General features: G+C 37.2%; 1 protein-coding gene across 3 annotated transcripts in view; it reads right to left on the bottom strand.

Moving 5' to 3' along the window:
* Window positions 1-25,036, bottom strand: part of LOC150092591 (low-density lipoprotein receptor-like) — a 400,302-nt gene that overhangs the window by 212,488 nt on the left and 162,778 nt on the right. For all 3 annotated transcript variants that reach the window (XM_090414387.1, XM_090414386.1, XM_090414388.1), the window contains one exon: window positions 5,305-5,523. In XM_090414387.1, coding sequence (XP_090270513.1) covers window positions 5,305-5,523 — 219 coding nt within the window. The remainder of the gene's footprint in view (window positions 1-5,304; window positions 5,524-25,036) is intronic.

Here is a 25,036-nt window from a genome sequence, read left to right as displayed (position 1 = left end):
GAAAAGCCCAGTGCCTGCGCGGCTTCGGAGATGGAGTGCCCCATATGTCTGACTCCGACTATCTGGCCACGATCGAATTTGCTGAGATCTCGAGTCTTCCCCATTCTGTGCTCGAGTATTACTCAGATGATCAGTACAAGGTCTGACGACATCCCCGTCACTGGCCACGTAGCGCTATTCCATTCACTGGGGCAACCACAGCATCATTTCGCCAACACAGCAGGTATCTCTAATGCAACTGTTCATGAGTGTATAATTTTATGTATAACCAAGTAGGAAAATTTTCACTATATTATTTCAGGAAATTACAACGTACTAGGATATATATTAAAATAAATTTTAATATATTATTATTATTATTATTATTATTATTGTTCCGGGAAACTCCAAGGAGTCGACAGACTCATCGAGGGAGGCCCTAACATCATGTCAAGAACAACTATTCAACATTCACACAGTATCTATCATAGCACCCACAACAGACTCTGGAAGCTTATTCCACTCATTTACCACTCTCCAAGTAAAGAACCTAGCTCTAACACCCTTGTCAACCATGCTCTTGCCCAGCTTCCATGCATGGCCCCTAGTCCTCCCACCACCAGTCATATTTTCAAAAATATCTTCTGGATCAATCTTATAAAAACCCTTCAGTAATTTGAATGTCTCAATCATATCACCCCTCCTTCGCCTATCGTCCAATCTCTGCAACCCACAAATCTTCAACCTATTCTCATAAGGTTCATTCCACAGACCTGTTATCATCTTGGTCACTCGTCTCTAGACCCTCTCCACTTCCTCCTCATCACGAAGAAACCCTGGTGCCCATAGCTGGGCACAGAAGTCCAGATGGGGTCTTATCAAGGCTCGATACAGAGGAACAACAACTTGTTCGTCTCTGCATGTTAAAGTATTTTTCAGAAGCCAAGTGATTTGGTGAGCTGTTTTAGTTACTTTTGCAATGTGCCCCCTAAACTTCAACTCCCTATCTACCAACACTCCCAAATCCCTGGCCTCATCAATCTCCTGGAGTACGGTTCCACCAATGCGATATACTGCTGCTATTCTTTTCACCCCAAAGTGCATAACCTTACACTTTGGCACATTAAATTGACATCCATTTTTCCTAGCCCAGTCCTCCAAACTATCCAAATCATCCTGTAAAATTTTGACATCCTGTGCACTCACAATTGCTCTACCCAACTTTGCATCATCAGCAAACAAGTGAACACTTCCTCTCAGATCCTTTCCAATATCATTGATGAACAAATTGAAAAGCAGTGGTCCAAGAACAGAGCCCTGTGGCACTCCACTAGTCACAAGACGTCTTTTAGACTCCACTCCTGAATAAACCACTCTTTGATATCTCTCCTTCAACCACCCTGCTATCCATCTCACCAACCCTATATCTATACCCATCTGCTCCAGTTTACTGATTAGGGTTCCATGTGGTATCCTATCAAAGGCCTTGGCAAGGTGCAGTAGTATCACTGTAAACCCGTATCCAGTTCAGCCGTCACTGTGTTATAAAACGTGAGCAAGTTACTGAGGCATGATCTACCCTTCACAAAACCATGTTGTCCCCCATACAATATCCCATTTTCATCTATCCAATCCTGTATTCTTTTCTTGACTAATTTCTCTAAGACCTTGACAATGATTCCTGATATGCTAATCGGTCGGTAATTTACAACAGCAGTCTTGGAACCACCTTTATGCAGTGGAACTATTTTCCCCTCTTTCCAACCGCTCGGGACTAACCCAGACCCGAGACTCAAATTAAACAAAATGGTCAAGCGTACTGACAATTCTTTAGCTGCTTCTCGTACAACACGAGCTGGTATACCATCCAATCCTACAGATGTATTGACATTGAGGTTATGCAATAGTTATACTACTCACCTCCACTTCATTAACCACAATTCCCGTATAATTAACTGGTTTATTCGTTTCTGCAATGTCACCACCTGGATGATATACTTTTGCAAAGTGCTCACTCAGTAACTCAACTATCTCAACTGATTCAGTTACCTCCCTACCATCGGCATTCTTTAAAATCAATCAGCCATGTACATTTTTCCTTTTACTTGCTACATATCTAAAAAACTGTTTAGGATTCTCTTTAGCCTGCATGGCCAATGTTCTTTCGTAATCCTTTTTTGCTTTTCTTACCACACTCGTCACCCTTCTGGCCTGCGCTTTATACCGTTCATGTGCCTGCCGGTCACCCTTCTCCTTAAATTCCCTCCATAGTTGTTTCTTTTTTTCCAACTCAAGCTTAATGGTGTTATTCATCCATTTAACCCCTACTTGATTTATTATTCGGACTCTAGGTATACAGTCAGCCATTGCTTCATGCAAGCACTTCTTAACTACCTCCCATGCACTATCAACTTCTAGTCTTTGCAGTTGCACATGCCATGGCACTGAACCAATCAAACTCCTAAGCTTGTCATACTTTCCAGCCCGATAATTCCACATGTACCCTGTCTTAATTGAAAATTCTACACCTTTAGCCACCTCCCAAGTTAAGACCCTATGATCACTCTCACCGATTGGTGGCAATGTGGTCATATTTGTTACAGCCAAATCCTCAGATGTAATTACTAGGTCAAGCACTCTCTGACCCCTAGTATTTTCCATTACATGCTGTCGCAGATAGTTATCCCTTAATAACCGCATAAAATCCAGTTCCTTCCTCCCGTGTGTCCTCTCCTCACTCCAATCAATGCGACCATAGTTGAAATCTCCCATAATAATCACCCTCCTTCAACCCATTTCTTCTGTTTGCTTGTGCATACTGTCACCTCCATCTTTTCCATCACCTGGTCTATAGCAGCACCCAATTGTATATTTAGTTCTGCTAGCCACAATCTCACACCAAATGGCCTCAAATGTGCTCTTTTCTCTATCCTGCAATTCAACTTCTATTCTCCTTGGCTGGAGCTCATCAGCTATCATCAACAATACTCCTCCCCCCATTTTATTCTCTCTGTCATTCCTGAACACACTATACCCATCACATTCAATCCCACTAGTTATATCATCTACAGTCAGCCATGTTTCACTAATACCTATAACCTGTGGTCTGGAAGTGCCAACCATGGCCAAAAACTCTTCCTTCTTGTTCCTAATACTCCTAGTATTAGTGTACATGAATTTAAGACCCCCATTAGCCTCAACCCTACCTTAATAAAAAAAGGATAAATGAGTAAGATTCTTCTTACTCATTTATTGTTTGTGCTGTGCCTGCGTGCACGTATCTTGTACCTAAGTTCTTGAAAATGGCAGCGTGACGTTGCCGAAATATAGAAATATATTAAAATTTATTTTAATATATATCCTAGTACGTTGTAATTTCTTGAAATAATATAGTGAAAATGCATAACCAATGTCTAAGCCTTTCCACGAGAATCAAGTGGGAAAAAAAAAACTTCCAACATTTTTCTGTAATCCGGAGGATTTTAATAATAAGGTGAGACGCCTTTTGGCAACTCATATAAGAAAGTATGACTTCTGCATTACTTCAACCTTGGTATCACCTCTGGGTCTAGCTCCCACTGAAGAGGCCTAAAGGTTGAAACCGGTCTGGGTAGTGACCCTTCCCATAATGCATAGCATTATGTCTGCAAGGAGATATGCTTTGCATTATGGGATACTAAGGCAAGTGATGTGAAGTTATACCACCTTTGTCGCAAGTTTCCCCTGTCCTGATAATACTTCAGGTGCAAACTTTGTTTGCTTACACTTGGATAAAGGATTAACCAAGTATATAATTTTTACATGCATACTCCTTTTTTCAAATATTCTGTGTTACTGTTTCCATTAATTTGCTTATTATTATTATTATTATTCCAGACTTCCATGAAGTCATACAACTCATTGTGAGCTGCTCATATTAGACAACACAAATTTATCATATGACTCTTTAAACCTGTTCACTGTCTGCAAAGTAATCACTCCATCAGACAATGAATTCCATGGGCCAACCACCTCCAATGCAAAAAAATGATGGCCTCTTATCTGTGCTCCTTCCCCTTGTTCTACTAGTTGAAAATTCTCCCCTGTGCCAATCTTATAAATAGCTCTTAGCAGTTTAAATGTCTCTTGATTTTGTCTCCTCTTTATTTTCTATCCAAAAAACTGAGTTTGTTTTAACTCGGTTGCATTTTTTTTTTTTATTTCACCCTTCCAAGGAAGGGTATTATAATGCATGTGAAACTAGTTGAGATTTAAACTCAAAATAGTAATTTTTCAGCACTTAAAGGTTTAATATTTGTCCACTCCATAAAAGCCTCAGAAGCAATAAATGCATCCTTTTCATAGGTTTCAATTCAAAAATGTTCTAGACTAGTAGATAACTTGAATGATCCAGAAAAAAAAACTTACAGTTGTTACTATAAGTTTTTTTGAAAACAATCAGATTTAAACTCAAAATAGTAATTTTTCATCACTTAAAGGTTTAATATTTGTCCACTCCATAAAAGCCTCAGAAGCAATAAATGCATCCTTTTCATAGGTTTCAATTCAAAAATGTTCTAGACTAGTAGATAACTTGAATGATCCAGAAAAAAAAACTTATAGTTGTTACTGCCATAAATATCACATTAATAATATCCCATTAAAATGTTGAGAAGAGGTAGGCACTAATTAAGTATTACATTAAAAAAATTCATTATATGCAAATACAGTTGACTTTCACTATAGAAAACTCATAGCGACCATAGGAATAGTTTCTTATCATGGATGGTTTGCTATAGTGAATTTTTTTAAGAACAGATTTGTACCTATGTGGATTGAGTTAGGATTTTATACTGCAATAACACACATTGAGTGAGTGTGTTATTGTGGTGTTGGCTAAAGCGACAGTTGGATATATTACAAAGAAAACGAGATCTTTCTCCACCTTTGCAATGAGTTGCCTGGTATTGTACTACCTTACCCCAGTCCTAAAGATACTTTCAGGTGCAAACTTTGTTTGCTCACACTTGGATAAAGGATTAAACTAAACTTATTACAAAGAAAAGAAAAGGGAAATAAATAAATAAATAATAAAGTAAAGAAATTAATCCTGAAAACAATCATGATTTTCTCAATTTTTGTATTATATGTAATGCAATATGAATATCTTTTTGTTTCTTTTTTTTTTTTTTAACAAAGAACAAAACTTCTGTCTCCTTAATTAGTATCTATAAAAAGCAAAGCATCTGTTTTGTTAATTTGTAACTTCAGTGTTATCAACATAAAGAAAAAAATGCCAAATAAAAGTAATATTTTATAACAAAAAAAAAAGAAAACAATACTAACCCTTCTAGAGGATTTAAAACGATTGCCCTTGGTTCATCTAATCCAGTGTTTATCAATGTCTTACGTTTCTTTCCCAACATGTCTGCAACTTCAATAGTATCTTTTCCTGTATCTGTCCAGTAGATGTGATTGTAGATCCAGTCAACTGCAAGTCCATCAGGAGTACTTATATTTCCTTTCACAATGGTGTTCACAGGAGATCCTAACTGCATAAAAGAGCTATGGAAGATATGAAACAAACTGATGAATTTGCAATATTATGCATCAACCATGAAGTAATATTTATGACTATATATAAAAGAAGATTCTATGGACTGACAACTACACTTTCAAAAAAAAAAATTCCATTGAGCCTAATTATATATGCTTCTGATAATCTTATCTGTAAACCACCAAAATGGCAATCTCTTTCAATGAGTTTTGTAACAGGTAGAAAAAAAAAATACAAAATATAATATAATTACATTTCAAATAAAATGCACTTATTAACAGCATGGGTATTCTTTTCCCCTGACTTTCATGGTGATGAAGATACATTGGAAATGATCCAGAGAAGACTGACTGAGGTGTTAACTGGTCTTTGAGATGTCGGATATCAGGACAGATTGAGGGAATGCAGTTTGCAAAGCCTTGGGATTAGGAAAAAGAGATGTGGTGGGTGTCCAAAGTAAGGTCAGCAAGTCCAGAGTGGCTATAATTGTGGAACCAGATGTAGTCCATGGGTTCAGAAATTCTGATAATGGTTGTCCCTCATTGTCTGACCAGCCATATTCCCTAGATCTGTCAGATAAATACCAGGCAGATCTAGGATAATCTGCCATCTGTTTTTTAAGTGGGGCATTAGTGAACAGAGAGAAGACATCAAAACTGACCATTAAGTCAGCGTGCTGGAGAAAAAAAATGTAGGGTTGCAGAGGCTCTTTCCACATATCTGAGAGAGTTTGGTCCTAATTCATCCAATGTTGATCAGATAGGTTGGGATTTCAGCCTACTAAGTGAAGCAAATACCTAGGAGAGAAGGCAGACTCCCACTGCATAGCAAAATAGGAAAGATTTGCCCTTAGCCCTTGAATACTCTAATAGCATCAGGGGGAAGGAGCAAGAAGGGCAAACCAATTTATAGATAATATAACAGATGTATATTACATCAAGGCATGGTCCAGGAGACCAAAATTTGATATTCACTGACCACAGGATAATGTTTTGTTTTTGTTTCATTCCTTAACATCTAACAAGAGAAAAGAGCACATAAATGTATCACCAAATATATCTTCACCTCTTACACTAGGTCTCAATTGCTCTCTTGGCTCTCCACAATTTTAAGAATGATGTGCCAATGAACAGCTCAAGTGCTAATAAATCTAACAAGTTTCTACAGAGTAACTCTTTGAAGATGGAAGAACTTGAATCTGCAGCACACAACGAAGAAAGCTTCACTTCATGAGTTTCTCATGGAACCTATCTTCTGCAAAATAATGGTAAGAAACTCCATCACTGAGAGGCAGATCTTCTTTCCAGCATGGAGGCAGTAAGGCTTGAGTCTTCAGTGACATTCTTTCTCAGAGCCACACATGGCACTTTCCAAAATTACTCACCAACTTGAAATTTTGGAATCAGATCAAACAGCCAAACATAATCAAGTATGTGTTTTAGATTACTATGCCTGGTAACACAACTGAAGATGGACTCCATTCTGCCATGCTAAAAGACCCAGTGCCTATGTTTTCCATAAAAACCAGTAATGAATGAGTGAGACTTATACTCACCAGTGTGAACAAGGTTTTAGAACCTTGCCATAACAGTCAAAGAAAATGTGTAAACAGATAATTCCTTATCGTAACAACAAATATCATTCTACTTGGAGCTATCTTACTGTAACAGAGTTGCCAAACCTGATGCTGACATTCAGTGGAGGATGTGGCACAATGGCCTTCCTACTCCTACAATATTACACAAATTCAAACCAGAATTATCAGAAAAATATGTCTTCCCATTTGTCAATCTACCTCAAATGAAACGTTCTGTAAATAAATAAATTATAAATATATACTATATATATAAACACACACGCACGCACGCGCGCGCGCGCGCGCGCACACACACACACACACACACACACACACACACACACACACACACACACACACACACACACACACACACACAGCACTTCAGAAATTCCCTCACCTGCTTGCCACAAGCATGCAAAGAAAGAAAAGTGGCAATAGAATTTCGGCCTAATTCTAAAATGCATTCTTTTGTTTCTTTTCTTATTTTTTCTGCATAATTTACATCTTTTTTTTTCCCCTTACCACATTTCATTCATCACTGTCAGGTTATTTGATCATGGGTGGGTGCCAAAGAATTTATTAAAGCAGTTTTATTTCCAGAGAATTGGAAATAAAACTTCTGGATCTGAAATCCTTAATTCGAATACTACAAAGTTCTTTTTTAAAACATTGCTGAAACAGTTGCAATTTTAGTTGCCAGTTTCTCTAAAAGTCATAAAATAAGGCAATCATTTTCTTTTAATTTATTTATCTTTCTATATTAAAGACTGGTTGTTTTTACATGGTAATTAAAAACTCAATCTTCCATAATTCCCCCCCCCCCCCAACAGTTGTTCTTTCATCATTGTTGTAACATAACAATTGATAACTGTTAAAAGTTATTCTTTCTATATGAAAGACTTCATAAGTATCAGCTGCCAAATTCAAAAAATCCTCCCTATTTCTTGCATAGCAATATTATAGGGTTCATTTGACTCCATGCATGCTCCACTACATGATATACTTCCAGTTTTAGTTTCAGCCATGAAGAGAGAAAAATGTGCAGGCATTACATGTTATAGTTATGGCACTTCACTGGAAAACAGTAAATCTCATGCACTTGAAGTGTGTGTGAGAAATATGCAGGTTTTTCATATCATATATGCATTTAAATTCAATTGCAGTTATCATTTCCAATAAATAATAATCAAATCAATGCATTCATTTAGTTCAATATTAATATTTCACATACAGGGTGTTCGGGATAAATTTGACATATTTATAATTAATTATATTTTTCCGTAAGTTACATGTATTAACACACACTTCTCTTCATTTAAAAGGTTGGACCCTTCTTCATTCATATACAAGATTTCAGAAAGGATGGATAGCTGGAACCCACCTGAATCATTATTATTATTATTATTATTATTACGGGTATCTCCATGGAGTCAGTAGACTCATCGCGGGAGACCCAAACTAGCAAAACAATATCTGTCATATCTCTTCTTGAATTCATTTACAGATGAAAAGCTCACAACAAAGTCAGGCAATGAATTCCACTCATTCACCACCCTCCAGGCAAAAAACCTTGTTCTGACACCTTTGTTAACCACACTCTTCTTTAATTTCCAGAGATGACCTCTTGTTCTTCCATCACTATCACACAGCTGAAACATTTCCCCTGCATCAATCCTATAAAAACCTTTTAGTAATTTGAATGTTTCTATCATATCCCCTCTTCTTCGCCTATCAGCCAATCTCTGCAATCCACAAGCTCTCAATCTATCAATGTAGGGAGCATTTTTTATATCACTCACCAACTTGGTCACTCTTCTCTGAACCCTCTCCACAGCCTCCTCATCTCCAAGGAATCCAGGTGACCAGACCTGAGCACAGTAATCCAAATGTGGAAGTATCAATGCTTTATAAAGGGGAATAATAACCTCTTTATCTCTGGATGTCAGTGTGTTCCTCAACAACCAAGTAATCCTATGTGCAATCTTGGACACCTTAGCAATGTGTCCTCTGAACTTCATCTCCTTATCTACCAATACCCCTAAGTCCCTAGCCTCATCAATCTCTTGGAGTACCTTTCCATCTATGTAGTACACAGCTGGTAATCTTTTAATCCCAAAATGCAAGACTTTACACTTTTCCACATTGAACTGACATCCATTTTCTTTTGCCCATCATGGAAGAGAATAACTTGTATCATGATGATTCGTGCCGGCCATCAAAATAAGGATATTTCGACTGCTGCCCAATGCTCCCTGAATACAGTAAAAACAATCAGGCATGAACTAGAGACTTGCAATGGTGACTACGAGGATGTAGCAAGAAGAAAGATCCCTAGCAGACGATCTGATTGCGTTCGTACAGCAGAATTCCTCGCAAATCTGCAGGAACAGGTGTTGAAGAACCCTGGCATTGGAATTCGGGCTTTGTCACGTGAAATGAATGTTGCAGCCTCTACTATGAAGCTTGCACTCAATGAAGACCTCCGCTACTACTCATACAAGCGCCGCAAAGGTCAGCTGCTTACAGAAAAGGCCCGTGAAAAACGTTTGATAAACGCGAAGAAACTTCTAAGCAGAGTGAAACATCCTGCGGAACCACAAACAATCTGGTTCTTTTCCGATGAGAAAAACTTTTGCCAGGATCAAAAACACAACACGCAGAATAACAGATGGCTTGCATACAGTACAAAGGACATTCCTCGTGTAATGCAGACTAAATTTCCCTAAACTGTGATGGTTTTCGGATGTGTATCCTCTGAAGGCAATGTGATGCCTCCGCATTTTTTCCAAGAAGGCCTCAGGTTGACTTCAGATGGCTACGTGGAGTTGCTAAACACTGTAGTCAAGCCCTGGATAACAAGGGTAGCCAATGGTAGGCCGTATGTATGGCAGCAGGATTCGGCCCCTTGCCACACCTCTGGGAAAAGTCAAAAATGGTTGTCTGAAAATTTCTACGACTTCACCAGTCCAAATGTTTGGCCTCCAAACTCCCCAGACCTTAACCCCATGGATTATTTTGTATGGGGCGCAGTTGAAAAAGACACCAATCGCACTTCCAGTAATACAAAAGCCCAGTTAATGGATAAAATTAAAACAGTTTTTGCGGCCCTTCCCAGGGAGACTGTAGCATCAGCTTGTTCGAGGTTCCGAAGCAGGATTGAAGCTGTGATCGATGCTAATGGTGGTTATTTTGAGTAAATCTTGTTGATAGTATTGTAATTAACTCTGCCTGTAATGTTTTTTGTCAATTCATTAAATTTAATAGATACAAAGAAGATTTTCTTTTTCCTTACGAAACTGTCAAATTTATCCCGAACACCCTGTATATACAGTATGCATGACATGATTATTATTATTATTATTATTTGACTCCTCAAGGGAGTCCAAAGACTCATCGAGGAGAGTGTGCCAACAGCATTGAACGATTGATTCTCTTCCAACTAATCGCACTCAAACTTGCTTAACATTTTGTGTGAGCCATTAGTAGCAGAGGCTTTACCAATCGACCAACCTTTGCTGATGATTTGAGAATACACACTATGCATCGCATATGACCTATGGCTGAGCATCTGCAATGATTGCTAATTCATAAGTAGTATAGAAATAGAAGACAAGGCACAACATTAATTTTAAAAAAATTAATTTTAATTAGGAAAAGATTTTTGAAAAATTTTCTAGTATTTTTTCCTTTTTCTTTGGGGGAAGGGCCCCCTGCCCCCCCTCTGGGTGCACCACTGATTATGTAACACCTCCAGGGTGTCTAAAGACTCATCTAGGGAGGGCACCTACTCCACAACTCTCCATATCCACTACTCAATCCATCAGCTACAACGAACTGCAACTACCATCATCATCATCATCTACATCAACACCATCTACTACCCACCACCACCAATATTTTCACAGACAATCACAAACATCCATGCCCGCGGAAGGATTCAAACCCATACCTTTTGGCTGGAGAGCAGATACACTAACCACTTGGTCAACCAGGTCAGCATATATGACATATGTAATAGACAATCTATTCTTTTTAAAAAAAAATAATAATTGTACCTTTTCTTACAATATAATTTCATCAAGAATAATCTGATAATTATAAAGATCAAAATTAAAATTGGCACAGTCTAATTAAATAATACTGCAATGTCCACACGGTTTGCCTAGTGGCTATGCACTTCGCAACCATATGCCTGGGGAAGGAGTGTCATAGGTTTGATTCCCGTCGACGACACGAGGAGCTTAAGGATCTTCCTCAGCCATAGCCAAGTTAGCTGGTCTTGGGCATGGACAGCAGGGTTTTTTCACCAGTTTATCTGGGGTTTTTCATTCCACAAGCAGGCAAACCGGCCCTGTGAACACACATGGATCTACAGTCATAAATACTTACCCCCCATGAGGGGGCTCAACTTTCCCCAGTAGGGACATGGGAGAAATAGGGAGGAAACTCCATACGAATAAATAAATAAATCAATACTGCAATACATCTATATATTCTTCGAACACATTTACCCCTATAGCAGGTATACACAATTCTAATATATTATCGCCCTAAGCTTAGTTTCCTAGTTCACAACATGAATTAGATTAGTGTAATTAAATGTCTGAAAATTTTACATAATGCAGATTCTTTTTAATACTGTTATTTTAAAAAAAATTAACTTGCAAAGACAAGTCAGACTGGATCATGTGACTAAGTGAAAACTGAGTCTGGCTCTGCATCAAGTGTTACCTACTTTCTTCTTTTCATGAATTTCATTATTTGTCTCTCCTGTTAAATTACACAGTCCAACACAATTTTTGCTGACTTTTATATGAGACTTGTTTTTTACTAATTTGGATGCGCTGATTTCAAATATCAAACCCAGTTTTCTCTATCATGTCAGGTTTTTCCTCTATGGCATTTTCTTTTTGCTAATTTGTAAGTTTTTGATAGTTTTAAGGAGGCAGTACTATTTAGAGGATCAAAAAAATCGATTTTTTAATATTATTTTCTGAAAGTATGTACTGTTAAAAATCTGTTCCTAACTTTTTATCAAGAAATTCGAAAAATTCCTGAAGATATAGCCTATTATTCAAAGCGGTGTGCAGATCAGAATCGGAGTGCTCACCGCTCTCGCTTGTTAGTAAATGAATAAATGCGTAAGAACCTGCAACGACACGTACTGGCGCTTTGAATGCGAGAGAGGCCAATAATTAGATACATAACTACTTAACAATATTCATTAAAAATTACAAGAATATTTATAAAAAAATAACAATTTTACTTACACATGAGTTTCAGGGAATAAATTTTTGTTTGTAGCAATTTCTGCTGTGTGTTCTGTTTTGGCAATCCCTTTGAATACTCCAACAGTAGTCAGCTATCATGTGAGAATCCCATCTTCCTTGGTACCAATCTTCCATAGTTTTTAAGTCTTGATGAAATCTTTCGCCTCGTTCATCACTTACAGCACCTAAATTCTCGGGAAATCTATCAAGATGACTGTATAGGAAATGAAGCTTTATGCTCATGTTGCAACCTAGGTGCTGGAAATTTTCAAGCATTGTTTCCACTAGATCTTTGTAATTGCACGCTTTTTTGTTTCCAAGAAAATTATTCGCAACTGTCGTAAATGAAGTCCAGGCCTCTTTCTCAATTTTGTTCATAGAGTTGATGAAATTTGGGTCTCTCATTAAAGTTCTAATTTGCAGTCCATCAAATACACCGGCTTTAATTTTTTCATAACTAAGTCATGGAAATTTTTCACATATGTATTGGAAACAGTCACCTTGTAAATCTAAAGCTTTAACATACTGCTTCATAAGACCTAGTTTGATGTGTAGAGGTGGAAAAATGATTTTTTCTCTGTCGATTAAAGGTTGATTTATAACATTCTGTTCTCCAACATTTAAGGATATTCTAAGAGGCCAATGTTTCTGACTCCAGTGTTGGTTTCTAGCTCGACTATCCCAGAAGCATAGAAAACACGGAAACTTTGTATATCCTCTTTGAAAGCCAAGTAAAAAGTTCACCATTTTAAGATCCACACAGATGATCCAGTTATGGCCTGTATATTTTAATAACTTCAGAACCTTTTTAATGTCTTCATATGTTTCCTTTAAGTGGACTGAATAGCCAATAGGAATTGAGCCATATACATTCCCATTGTGTAGTAAGACACACTTGAGACTTCTGTTTGAACTGTCGATAAATAAACGCCACACATTTGGATGATATTGTACAATACTCATTTCAGTTAGTAAGCCTGACACATTGTTACAGTAAACAAACCCACACTTGTGTTTAAAATATTGTACAAGATTACTTTCCCTGCTACGATAAAAAGTTATCTTCATATCTTGCTCCAGTAAGTTTTTTTCATTTAATCTTGAAGCTAACAATTCCGATGATTCCTTTGATAGGCCCAAATCTCTTACTAAGTCATTCAATTCCACTTAAGTAAAACGTTGCGATCCAGAACTAGAAATTAAATTTTCATTGTCTAAATCAACATCCAGGTATTGCTCCTCAAGAACATCTGGCATATCCTGATCATGCTTGTTCTCAAGTAAAGGAAGTCCTTTATAAATTGGCATGGCTATTTCATTGGAATGAGCAACTGGCCGAATTGCTGAGTCGAGATTTGGATACACAATTTTTTTCTTATTCTTCTTATTATAACCAGAAGTCTGAACTAAACAAAAATAGCAATCATCTACATGATTTTTTGGTTCACGCCAAATTATTGGCGTGAAAAAATTTTCTACACGACTTACACACTTTATTTGGAGCCCATGAATTGTCCTGATCTGCAAGTTTTACGTCAAAGTATGCAAAGTACACTTTCTTAACGAAATCAGTGATATTTGTCCTTTGACTATGAACAGTACAGCTGCCAAGAACATCTTGAATAGTGTAGAAGGAATCTACACTATTGACACAATTTCGAGTAGTAAACATGATGTATTTTCTTCACTGCCGACTAACATGCAATTAACAAGACAAAAAAAACAGACTTTATTGAAACGTTATAAGTGCTCATCATACTTTCACGATCGATTAACAATTGACTGATTTCGATCGTTCTTTGTCCGCTATGACGTATATAGCATTCATTTGTTTTAAGCAGTTGTCATCGCCTACTTTTCATCACCTAAATGTATTAGGTCGGTTATCGGCCTCTCTCGCATTCAAAGTGCCAGTACGTGCCGTTGCAGGTTCTTACACATTTATTTGTTTACTAACAAGCGAGAGCGGTGAACGCTCCGATTCTGATCTGCGCACCGCTTTGAATAATAGGCTATATCTTTGGGAATTTTTCGAATTTCTTGATAAAAAGTTAAGAACAGATTTTTAACAGTACATACTTTCAGAAAATAATATTAAAAAATCGATATTTTTGATCCTCTTAGTAGTACTGCCTCCTTAAAACTATCAAAAACTTACAAATTAGCAAAAAGAAAATGCCATAGAGGAAAAACCTGACGTGATAGAGAAAAATGGGTTTGATATTTGAAATTAGCACACCCAAATTAGTAAAAAGCAACTGTCAGATCATAATCAGCAGAAAAAAAATTTTTTTTTTGTTGGCCAGCGTTATTATTCATGTATAATTTATATAAATTCACCCTTCATTATGAATAATAAATGAAAGAGAACACAAACTGAATTGCGATTAACTGTATTATGACGTACATTCTAAACCCACTTTAAAAGAAAGCCTATTTCTGTATAATTACATGAAATGTATAGTGAGAATTAAAGAGTATTTTGTTTTGTCAACATAACATTTGTTTTCTTCTTTTTTTAACATCACCTATAACAATACTTATATCAAGCAGAGCAATACCTTGGACAACTAAACTTTTTTCTGGCTAGTAGATGTAAGGTGTATTTTTCATGCACTGTATATACATAAATGATCCATTTTTCACAAGAAACTGCAAGTCTTAAATGTGGCTCTTTGTATACTGAAGATTAATACTTCAACTTCATCCATACATAGTCAGTTAATCACGAAATCTGCAACCCTTTCTTCATCATGGCCTTGGCCATGATGAAGAAAGTTTTTACAGTTTCTACAGATCTACAGGTTCTACCTTAGATATACAAGACATGATAGCTTAAACCTTCACTGTAAGATGGCAAACATGATAGAGCTCTGTTTACACACCTTTTGGTCCGAGGCACCAGACAAGTGTAGAAATGAGCAGCCTCCTCGTGACGTACCCTGGACACTTTCGGGTGACTAACTAGTTCATTATGCTATTCCTCCCAACTCAGGCTAGCACTAGAATGAGTTAGTTTCTTCACTTGTAATAATCAAGAAAATAGCAGGTCCGACTCTAGTTGATTAGATCCAGGAAACCTGAAGATTGATTATGGCATTTGGAACTTGTTCGATGACATGACTGTCTCTCGTCTCTTCAACATTTCTAAACACTGTAGACATGCCTGCAAAAATTGTAATCAACTATTTTTTACTGGTGCAAGTCATCATTGTCCTGGAAGGTCAGTAATTTTGGACATTCATCATTTTATCTGCCCTGAATGTACAGAGTGCATTAAAGCACAGTGGAGTTCCGAAGAAGAGCATATTCTTGCTGCTCATTGGTGGCAGCAGGTGTTAGGAACTTAAATGACGCTTTGGCTGATGTGATGCCTCCTCGTACTTTTCATGCTATTAAAAGTCATCAAAGACTAGCAAGTTACAAACAGCTTGCTAATGAGTTTACAGAACTTTCTAGGAATGGTAGGATGGATAATATCTCCTTACCTCCCACCCTGCCTTCTGTTCATACTCAACATCAAGTGGACCTTCAACAACCAGGTTTAGCAACAGAGGCTCTGATTTCCAAGTTAGCATCAACTTTAGACCATCACCCTTTAGCAGAATATAATCATACAACTCTTAAAGCCATTATTCGTGCTCATCTTAATGGGCATGATATCACTAGCAAACTTCAAGATTATCTCCAAAATGTATTTCTCCTGTTTTTCTTCGACACATAAAGTGTAAGTCAAGGGACTGCAAAAGTATATTCAACATGACATTCAGCAGAGAGCCTTTGTCCCATCAGATAGCTGTACTGAGAACATCTATATTCTCTCCACCATACTTTCCGATTCCCACCAATGTTTTAAGTTTTTGTTTATGGCTTCTCTGGACCTTCAGAAAGCCTTTGATAGTGTTTCTCTTCCTGATATTTTAAGAGCATTATATATTGCAGGCTGTCTGATTCTTTTCTTCTATACGTTTTAGAGTTATACTCTAATAATTCTCTAACTATTAATATAGGGGCTTGTGCAATTTCTATTCCCACACTCTGGGGTATTTGCCAAGGAGACCCTCTATCTTTTCTTCAACTGCATCATTGATAAGCTTCTTTGTTCTCTACCTAACCATATTGTTTACTTGATGCTTCTTTTAATGCTATGGTCTTTGCTGACAACCTTATTCTCAAGGCCTCCACTAAGGTAGGCCTGCAGGAGCTCCTTGACCAGGCAGTAGACTTCTTTCATGTTTAGAGGTCTTACCATAAATGTGGAGAAGTCCTGCTCATTACCACTTGTCCCTTCAGGGCATGACAAGAAGCTAACGGTTGAAAATCTTGAATTTTTCCTGCATGATAGGCCAGTGCATTGCCTTACTGTATGGGAGAAATAGAGATACTTCTTTACACCAAAAGAATGGTCTTCTATTGCTTTCTCTTTAGAAAACTTTGTCATCTTTAAGAAAAACTCCTCTCAAACCCCAGCAAAGACTTTTCCTCCTTTCAAATTATTTGCTTCCTAGGTACTATCATTAAGTTGATAGTTAGGTGTACCTATGTCTCAGTACTGTCCCATATGGATAGGGCTATTAGCTCTGCCATTTGTTCATAGCTTAGGCTTCCTTTAGATGCTCCTTTTGCCTATTTTCATGCCATGGTGAAGGACAGCAGACTTCGTATCCCTTCTCACTGCTCTTATCCCATGCCTCCATTATAATAGAATTAAAAAATCAGAAATATCCACGTCTCAAATTTGCAGAGATGCATTTTATTGTCCTGTTATCCAGAAGACTTTCGGCATACTACATGGTGGACCAAGTATCAAGATCAACTGATAGAGACTGCATCGGCAGAGCATAAGAAATGGGCTACACAGCTATATATCTCGGTCAATGGTGCATCACTTTCTGGATCTAATCTAGTGCCTTTGCCAGCATCAATGGGCGCGAGAAGGTACTAGACTCCTACCTGATTATGAATTTATTGACTTAATCAGGGCTATCCCCCAGGGGCGTACCTAGGAGTGCATGGGAACTAGTGATCCCGGGGTACCCGAGCTGAAGATACCGAGTAATGGAGGTATAACCATTACATCTCGTTGGAAGGAAATGTCCAACCCACCAAGCTGCATGGAAGGCAACGGAGAACCTCCATGCATACTTTTTCTCTTTCTCCAAGTAATGATGAACAAGTCAATACGGAAGAATGAATTATGCACAAGAACAGATGGGACCCCTGGGTCTAATCTTGTGCAGTATGCTACCAGGGAGGGGGTTTGTAGATCTATGTTGGAGTCCCAGGAGGATAAGACCTCAAATGATGCTGCAGGATCAAAGCCTCCAGGAAGTTCTGGAGCTAATGTAAGGACACAATATAAGAAAATGAACCGCAAAGAAAATACAAATATGGGCACCTGGAATGTTAATTCAATGTATCAAGCAAGGAAGATGGCCAATGTGATCAGAGAAATTTAAAAAATGAAGATATCAGTTCTTGAACTCTCAGAGGTTAGATGGAAATGGAAAGGAGATATAAGAACAGATGATGGATTTAGATTTATTTACTTAGGAGGAGAAGAACATCAAAGGGGTGTTGGAATAATGTTGGATCAAAGGGTAGCCAATATGGTGGAGGAATATTGGCAGAGATCTGAAAGAGTGATTGCTTTGAAAATAAAGGCCAAACCTAGAAACATCCTCATAATTCAATTTGCCTCATATTTGTCAACAACAGATCATACAGATGTTGAAGCGATCTATCAACAAATAGAGGAATATTTACATTTGAAAAATAACAGAGATATACTGATAGTAATGGGAGATATGAATGCAAAAATAGGGAGAGAGAATGGTCTGGCAGGCCCTTGGAGAAAGAAATGAAAGGGGAGACACACTGGTGGAGTTTTGCAGAAAACACAAATTGATAATGACTAACACCTGGTTTCAACAACATGAGAGAAGACTGTATACTTGGAGAGCACCTGGACAGAGAGGTGAAGAAATCAGAAATCAGATTGATTATATATTAATTAACTCAAGATATAGAAATGTAATAAAAAATGCAAAAACGTATCCTGGAGCAGACTGCAATAGTGACCATAATCTGCTCACAATTAAAATAAAAATCAGACTGAAACGAATAAATAAAGAAAATGCAACTAGAAAAATAAGAATTGATGGACTCAAAAGAAAAGATATGAGAGAGAAATCTCAAGCTGAACTAGAAAATAAGATCAGCAGTATTGATACTGATAGACCCCTAGAAGTAATCTAGACTGATCTAAGAGAGAAAATCAAGGAATGTGATAAAGGTCTTCTGGGTGAGGCAGAGAGGAGAGGAGAGGAGAAGAAGGAAGGAAGCCCTGGATTACTGAGGAGGTGATAGAAAAAATGGACGAAAGAAGAAAATGGAAGAATAAGAACAAAGATTAAGCCCAAGTCAGGTATAAAGAGATCAATAAACAAGTAAAAATTCTGGCTAAAAAGGCAAAGGATGACTGGCTCAATCAAGTCTGCAAGGAAATAGAGGAAAATGATACAGCAAAGGATATGAGAAAGGTCTATGAAGGCTTGAACTTGATTTCAGGGAAGAAGAGAAGGATAAAAAGCAGTGCTTTGAAGGATGAAAGAGGAAAGATTTTGTTGGATAAATTTTTTCATTTTTTTGTTAGAAAAAAATGAAAAAATGACAAGATGGAAGAAATGTGTTACAGAACTTTATAGAGATGAAGATAATCTGGAATGTGATCAGTAAGAAAATGTAGTCTTGGGAATAGGAATAAAAATAGATCTTACGAAGTCTTTAGGTATTATATTCTCCTCCAACTTCTATTAAAGATGATGAACAGAAGTTTTATTCCTTCCTTTCCCAATGCCTTCAGTAACTATGAATTGCAACAAGCACAGAACTATCAGCTTGATTAGCCACGTTGCAAAAGTCCTAATCAACATAATATATAGAAGAATGGAACAGATGATAGAAAGGGAACTAAATGAAGCACGGTTTGGTTTCAGAAGAAACAGGGGAACCAGGGAAGCTATCACAACACTATGGATATTGGGAGAAAGAATGATCAAGTGCAATAAAGATTTATATCTATGCTTTGTGGACTATGAAAAAGCTTTCGATAATGTTAATCACTCTCTTTTATTTGATATTTTGCATAAAATAGGAATAGATAAAAATATTATGAGAATTTTTTGTTCTCAGAATATACAAAACTCAAGAAGCCAGGGTCAGATTTGAAGGAGAGAACATTGAATGGATCTCCATAAGAAAGGGTGTGGGAGGTCCCCCACTCCTTTTTTAATGTCTATAGTGAACGGATGATGAGGGAGGCCTTGGAAGATCTGAAGGATGGAATAAAGATAAATGGACACCTGATAAATAATATAAAATATGCAGATGACATTGTACTTATGAGCGAAACAGAGGAAGGCTTGCAAAGAATTTTGAACGGACTGAACAGGGTTGGAAATGAGAGATATAAAATGAAAATAAACATTCAGAAGACAAAAGTGATGAAGATTTCAAGGAAAGAAAATGATGGGATGGAAATCACTTTGAACAGACAAAGAATAGAAAATGTAAAAAAGTTTTGAATACCTTGGGAGTTGGATAACAGAAGACAGTAGATCTTATTATGAAATTAAGAACAGAATTAAAAAAACTAAAAGCAGCATTTTTCCAACTATACCACATATTAGGAAACAGAAATCTGAACAAACAGTTAAAAGTAAGAATCCTCAAGACAATGATCTGGAGCTTGGGGATGTATGGATGTGAGTCCTGGATGATCAATAAGGAGATGAGTGACCGATTGAATGCATTTGAAATGTGGTGCTTGAGAAAAATGGATTGCATCAGCTGGACTGAAAGAATGAGCAATGAAGAAGGTCTTAAAAGATTCAAAATGAAAAGAGACTATATGGCTAGTATCCAAAGAAGAAAAATAACATTTGCAGGACATTTGATGAGGGGTTCTTCTGGAGAGCTTCCCAGCATAGCATTGCAGGGATTGGTGGAGGGAAAGATAGGAAGACCCTGACTGCAATGGAAAGACAACATCAAAGATTGGACGGGCAAGAATCTTACAGAAGCAAGAGATAGAGAGGCATGGAAGCGGACTGTCCATCAGCTGCAACCCTCTTAAAGAGGAGGCCACAGGATTAGATTAGAATCAGGGCTAGGATCAATGCAATGCCCACGAGGACTCACATAACTTGCGGTGGCAGAGGTGATAGTAGCTGTAGGGCAGGTTGCCGCTACAGTGAAACCCTTTCTCATATTGCCCAATGTTGTTTTCGAACTCATGGTATTTGGGTGAAGCGGCATGATACTGTGGTCTCCATATTAAATAACTGATTAAAAACAAAGGTTGAGAGACTACAGTTGAACTTCACTATATGACGATAGCTGGTATTAGAAAGCCCGATTTTGCAAAGAAGGATGAAAGAGTTTGGGTTATTGATGCACATAAATGGGCACTGGTGCCTATTTGTTGTCAGTCATAGGAACAAGGTCTCATATTATGAGCAAAATATAGATTTTGCTCGACAGATTGAAGATGAGTTTGGGGAAGCTCCTCATTTCACTAGTGCTACCATCTCCCTTTGTGGTGCAATGAGAGTTGCAAAGACTTGACTTCTATAGGCATTACTTCAACAGACATCAAGATCTTGTGGCTTGGAGCTTTACAGGGCACACTGGTGGATTGGTGTCACCATCAACAAAATGACTTCTAGAATACCTCATACCGGCGTGGGATAGATCTTGATGTATGCATTTTAGCTTCGACCTTTCTGACCTATAGGCATTGGCATTTGCTCTGATAGACCATAGTATGAAGCACTGCATTTCAGTTCAAGTTTTATAAAATAAAATAAAATGGTAGCTGACATTCCCCTTGCAACCTTCAGACAGAGGATGAGAAGCCATCTGTAGTGATGATTATGCAAGAGCATAATCATTTTATGGTTCTTGCATAATTATCACCATAGGGAGAACAGTGCACTAGACCTTTTCCAGCAATTGTGAAATGAAAAAAGTCAACTCCTCACTGAGCTGGGAAACAGTATCACCCAACCACTTGATGAATTAGTAGCAACATCAGGAAAGTTTGGTACTCATGCAAAACCTAGCTCTTTTATTCCTTTTTGTATGTAATAGAATCACCAACCACAGATTTGATTTTTCTTTTTTTTCTTACATAAGTAATAATTGACTATGAAATATACTTTAACCATGCACCGGCCAAGACTTATATATATATGTCCAGTTTATTATGGATGCGAAGTGCATATTAAAAGTGCAATACTATGATATTACATTGAAATATATGATGGATACGAAGCGTATGAGGATGCGTATATGATCCATAATGGCTGATAAAGCGGTTAAGATACTCTCTTCAGGGAACTAGAGAAATATAAAACAATTAATACTCACTGATCTCTGTGCAGTACCAAAGATCAGCACAGTCCCTAGATCTTCCAGGTGTTTACTGAATCCCTTGCATTTGTAAGCAATCCTCCTATAGCAGCCAACATCAGAATCAGTGAATATAAGGGCTGCATTTGTTTACGCCACTATAGTCACTCAAGACGTGCTGACCATAATTTGGATACCTACCACAGGAAATGGTAAAAGAAGGCCACTGTACTCCGTGGCAGCAAATATAAATACAAAATTCCTTGAATCTGCTTCAAGAAAATACCCAAATCTCTACAAATCTGTTTACACAAAACTGCTCCACATTTGAGAGATCTCATCCTTCATAGTTCACTCCAACAGACAAGGACACCAATTTTATCCCATTAAGGGAGAACTATTTAGGACTTTAGGCTTACTTTTAGTTGACATGCTTCATCCTTAATTCTCAGTGTAATGCTTGCATGGGCATATTATTATATATCGTGTTACATGATGATAGCAATTTGACTTTGCTGAAATATTGAGAATATTAATTAACTTTATTGAAGTTAATATTAGTCTGTGTTGTAATTTCCTTAAAAACTACAATTTTAAATGTATCCACTTTAAAAGGTCCTCAACACCCTTATAGTAATCTAGTTAATCCAGCAGAGTTAATATATATATATATATATATATATATATATATATACACACATGCATTATAATGCATTATATATACAGGGTGTTCGGGATAAATTTGACAGTTTCGTAAGGAAAAAGAAAATCTTCTTTGTATCTATTAAATTTAATGAATTGACAAAAAAACATTACAGGCAGAGTTAATTACAATACTATCAACAAGATTTACTCAAAATAACCACCATTAGCATCGATCACAGCTTCAATTCTGCTTCGGAACCTCGAACAAGCTGATGCTACAGTCTCCCTGGGAAGGGCCGCAAAAACTGTTTTAATTTTATCCATTAACTGGGCTTTTGTATTACTGGAAGTGCGATTGGTGTCTTTTTCAACTGCGCCCCATACAAAATAATCCATGGGGTTAAGGTCTGGGGAGTTTGGAGGCCAAACATTTGGACTGGTGAAGTCGTAGAAATTTTCAGACAACCATTTTTGACTTTTCCCAGAGGTGTGGCAAGGGGCCGAATCCTGCTGCCATACATACGGCCTACCATTGGCTACCCTTGTTATCCAGGGCTTGACTACAGTTAGCAACTCCACGAACAAAGCCCGAATTCCAATGTCAGGGTTCTTCAACACCTGTTCCTGCAGATTTGCGAGGAATTCTGCTGTACGAACGCAATCAGATCGTCTGCTAGGGATCTTTCTTCTTGCTACATCCTCGTAGTCACCATTGCAAGTCTCTAGTTCATGCCTGATTGTTTTTACTGTATTCAGGGAGCATTGGGCAGCAGTCGTAATATCCTTATTTTGATGGCGGGCACGAATCATCATGATACAAGTTATTCTCTTCCATGATTCAGGTGGGTTCCAGCTATCCATCCTTTCTGACATCTTGTATATGAATGAAGAAGGGTCCAAACTTTTAAATGAAGAGAAGTGTGTGTTAATACATGTAACTTACGGAAAAATATAATTAATTATAAATATGTCAAATTTATCCCGAACACCCTGTATATATACACATGCATTATAATGTGCAACTTTGTCTTTGTAGCCCAATCTCCATTAAATTCCTTGGAAACATGGGTGTCCACAAGAAATTTTCTGGGGGGGGGGGGGGGGCAAAGCTTGGAGACAAATAATTACATCAATTATTTAATTAAATAATTAAATAAAATGAACAATTAATTAATAATTGAAATAAATTAAATTTAAAATTAATAAATTAAAAATAAATAATTAATTAATTGCTAATTAAAATAAATCAAATTTAAAATTAATAAATTAAAAATAAATAAATAATTTAAAAAATAAAATAATTAAAATTAAAAAATAAAATAAAATCATCTGGAGAGATCAATGGATGCGAAGTAATATGGTCAGGACATGACACCAAGCATGAAGCAGGTGTTGGCTTCCTTCTTAACAAAAGAGCTAGAGAGGCACTGTTAGGCTACAAACCAGTCAATGAACGAATCATAGTAGCAAGATTTCAGACAAAGCAATTTAACATATCAATAGTCCATATATATGCACCCACATCTGACAGCACAGATCAGGATAGTGACTTTTTTTACAGAGATCTGACGGAGACAATAGAAACAATACCAAAGAAAGATGTGCTAATTACTGAAGGAGATTGGAATGCCAAAGTTGGAATAGATAATGATGGTTGGGAAAGAGTCATGGGAAAATATGGTTTCGGAGAAAGAAATGAACCATCATCTTGTGCTGTGGACCACAAGATGATGATTTATAACACAAGATTCCAACAAAAGGAGTGTAGAAAATGGACGTGGCGATCAAATGATCGGAAAACCCAGGATATGATTACGACTAAAAGAAGATGGATAACATTAGTACAGCAGTGTCGAACTTTTCAAGGAGCAGATATGGACTCAGACCATAGTTTAGTGATTGCAAACATCAAGGTTGAAATAAAAAAAGAAATATAAATCCCAACATCAGAATAGAAGAGATACAGCAAGAATAAGTGAAGCAGAAATAGGAAGAAGGTACAGAACAGTCTTAGAAGAGAAACTTAAAAGTGTGGAGAAAGAAAAAAACTCAAATCTAAGAGTGAAAAGAGTAATGAAGGCGATAGAAGATGCAGTTGAAGAAACAGTACCAGAAGAAGAGAAGATCAAGAAGAAATGGAGTAGACAAGAAACACTGAAGTTAGTACAGAAGAAAAGAATGTTGAAGATAAGAAGGGATACATCAGAACAAATAGAGGAGCAATATAGAAGAAAGTGTAATGAGGTAAAAAAAAGCAGTCAGAATGGATAAGATGAAATGGTCAGAAGCCCAATGCAACAATATAGAACAGTACTATGGAAAGCATAAAACTAGGGAGGTATACAAAATGATCAGAACCATTAATAGAAAGTGGCAACCAAAACAGATCACAATTAAAGATGAAAAGGCAAAGCACTGATGAATAAAGAAGAATTGTACAGCTGTGGACAAGATACTGTAGTGAGTTATATGAAGAAAAAAATAGGTTTGGATAGCATTGGGAAACTGACTGAAGAATTGAAGCAGATATCACCACCAGGTAATAAGTATGATATGGACATTTTAAGAGGAGAGGTAGAAAAAGCAATAGGATGGCTGAAACACAAGAGTCCT

Source organism: Typopeltis vanoorti, chromosome 25 (genome assembly GCF_054136105.1).
Source record: "Typopeltis vanoorti isolate ZY-2024b chromosome 25, IOZ_Tvanoo_1.0, whole genome shotgun sequence".
NCBI classification, from domain to species: Eukaryota; Metazoa; Arthropoda; class Arachnida; order Uropygi; family Thelyphonidae; genus Typopeltis; species Typopeltis vanoorti.
This window is presented reverse-complemented; position numbering and strand designations above follow the sequence as displayed.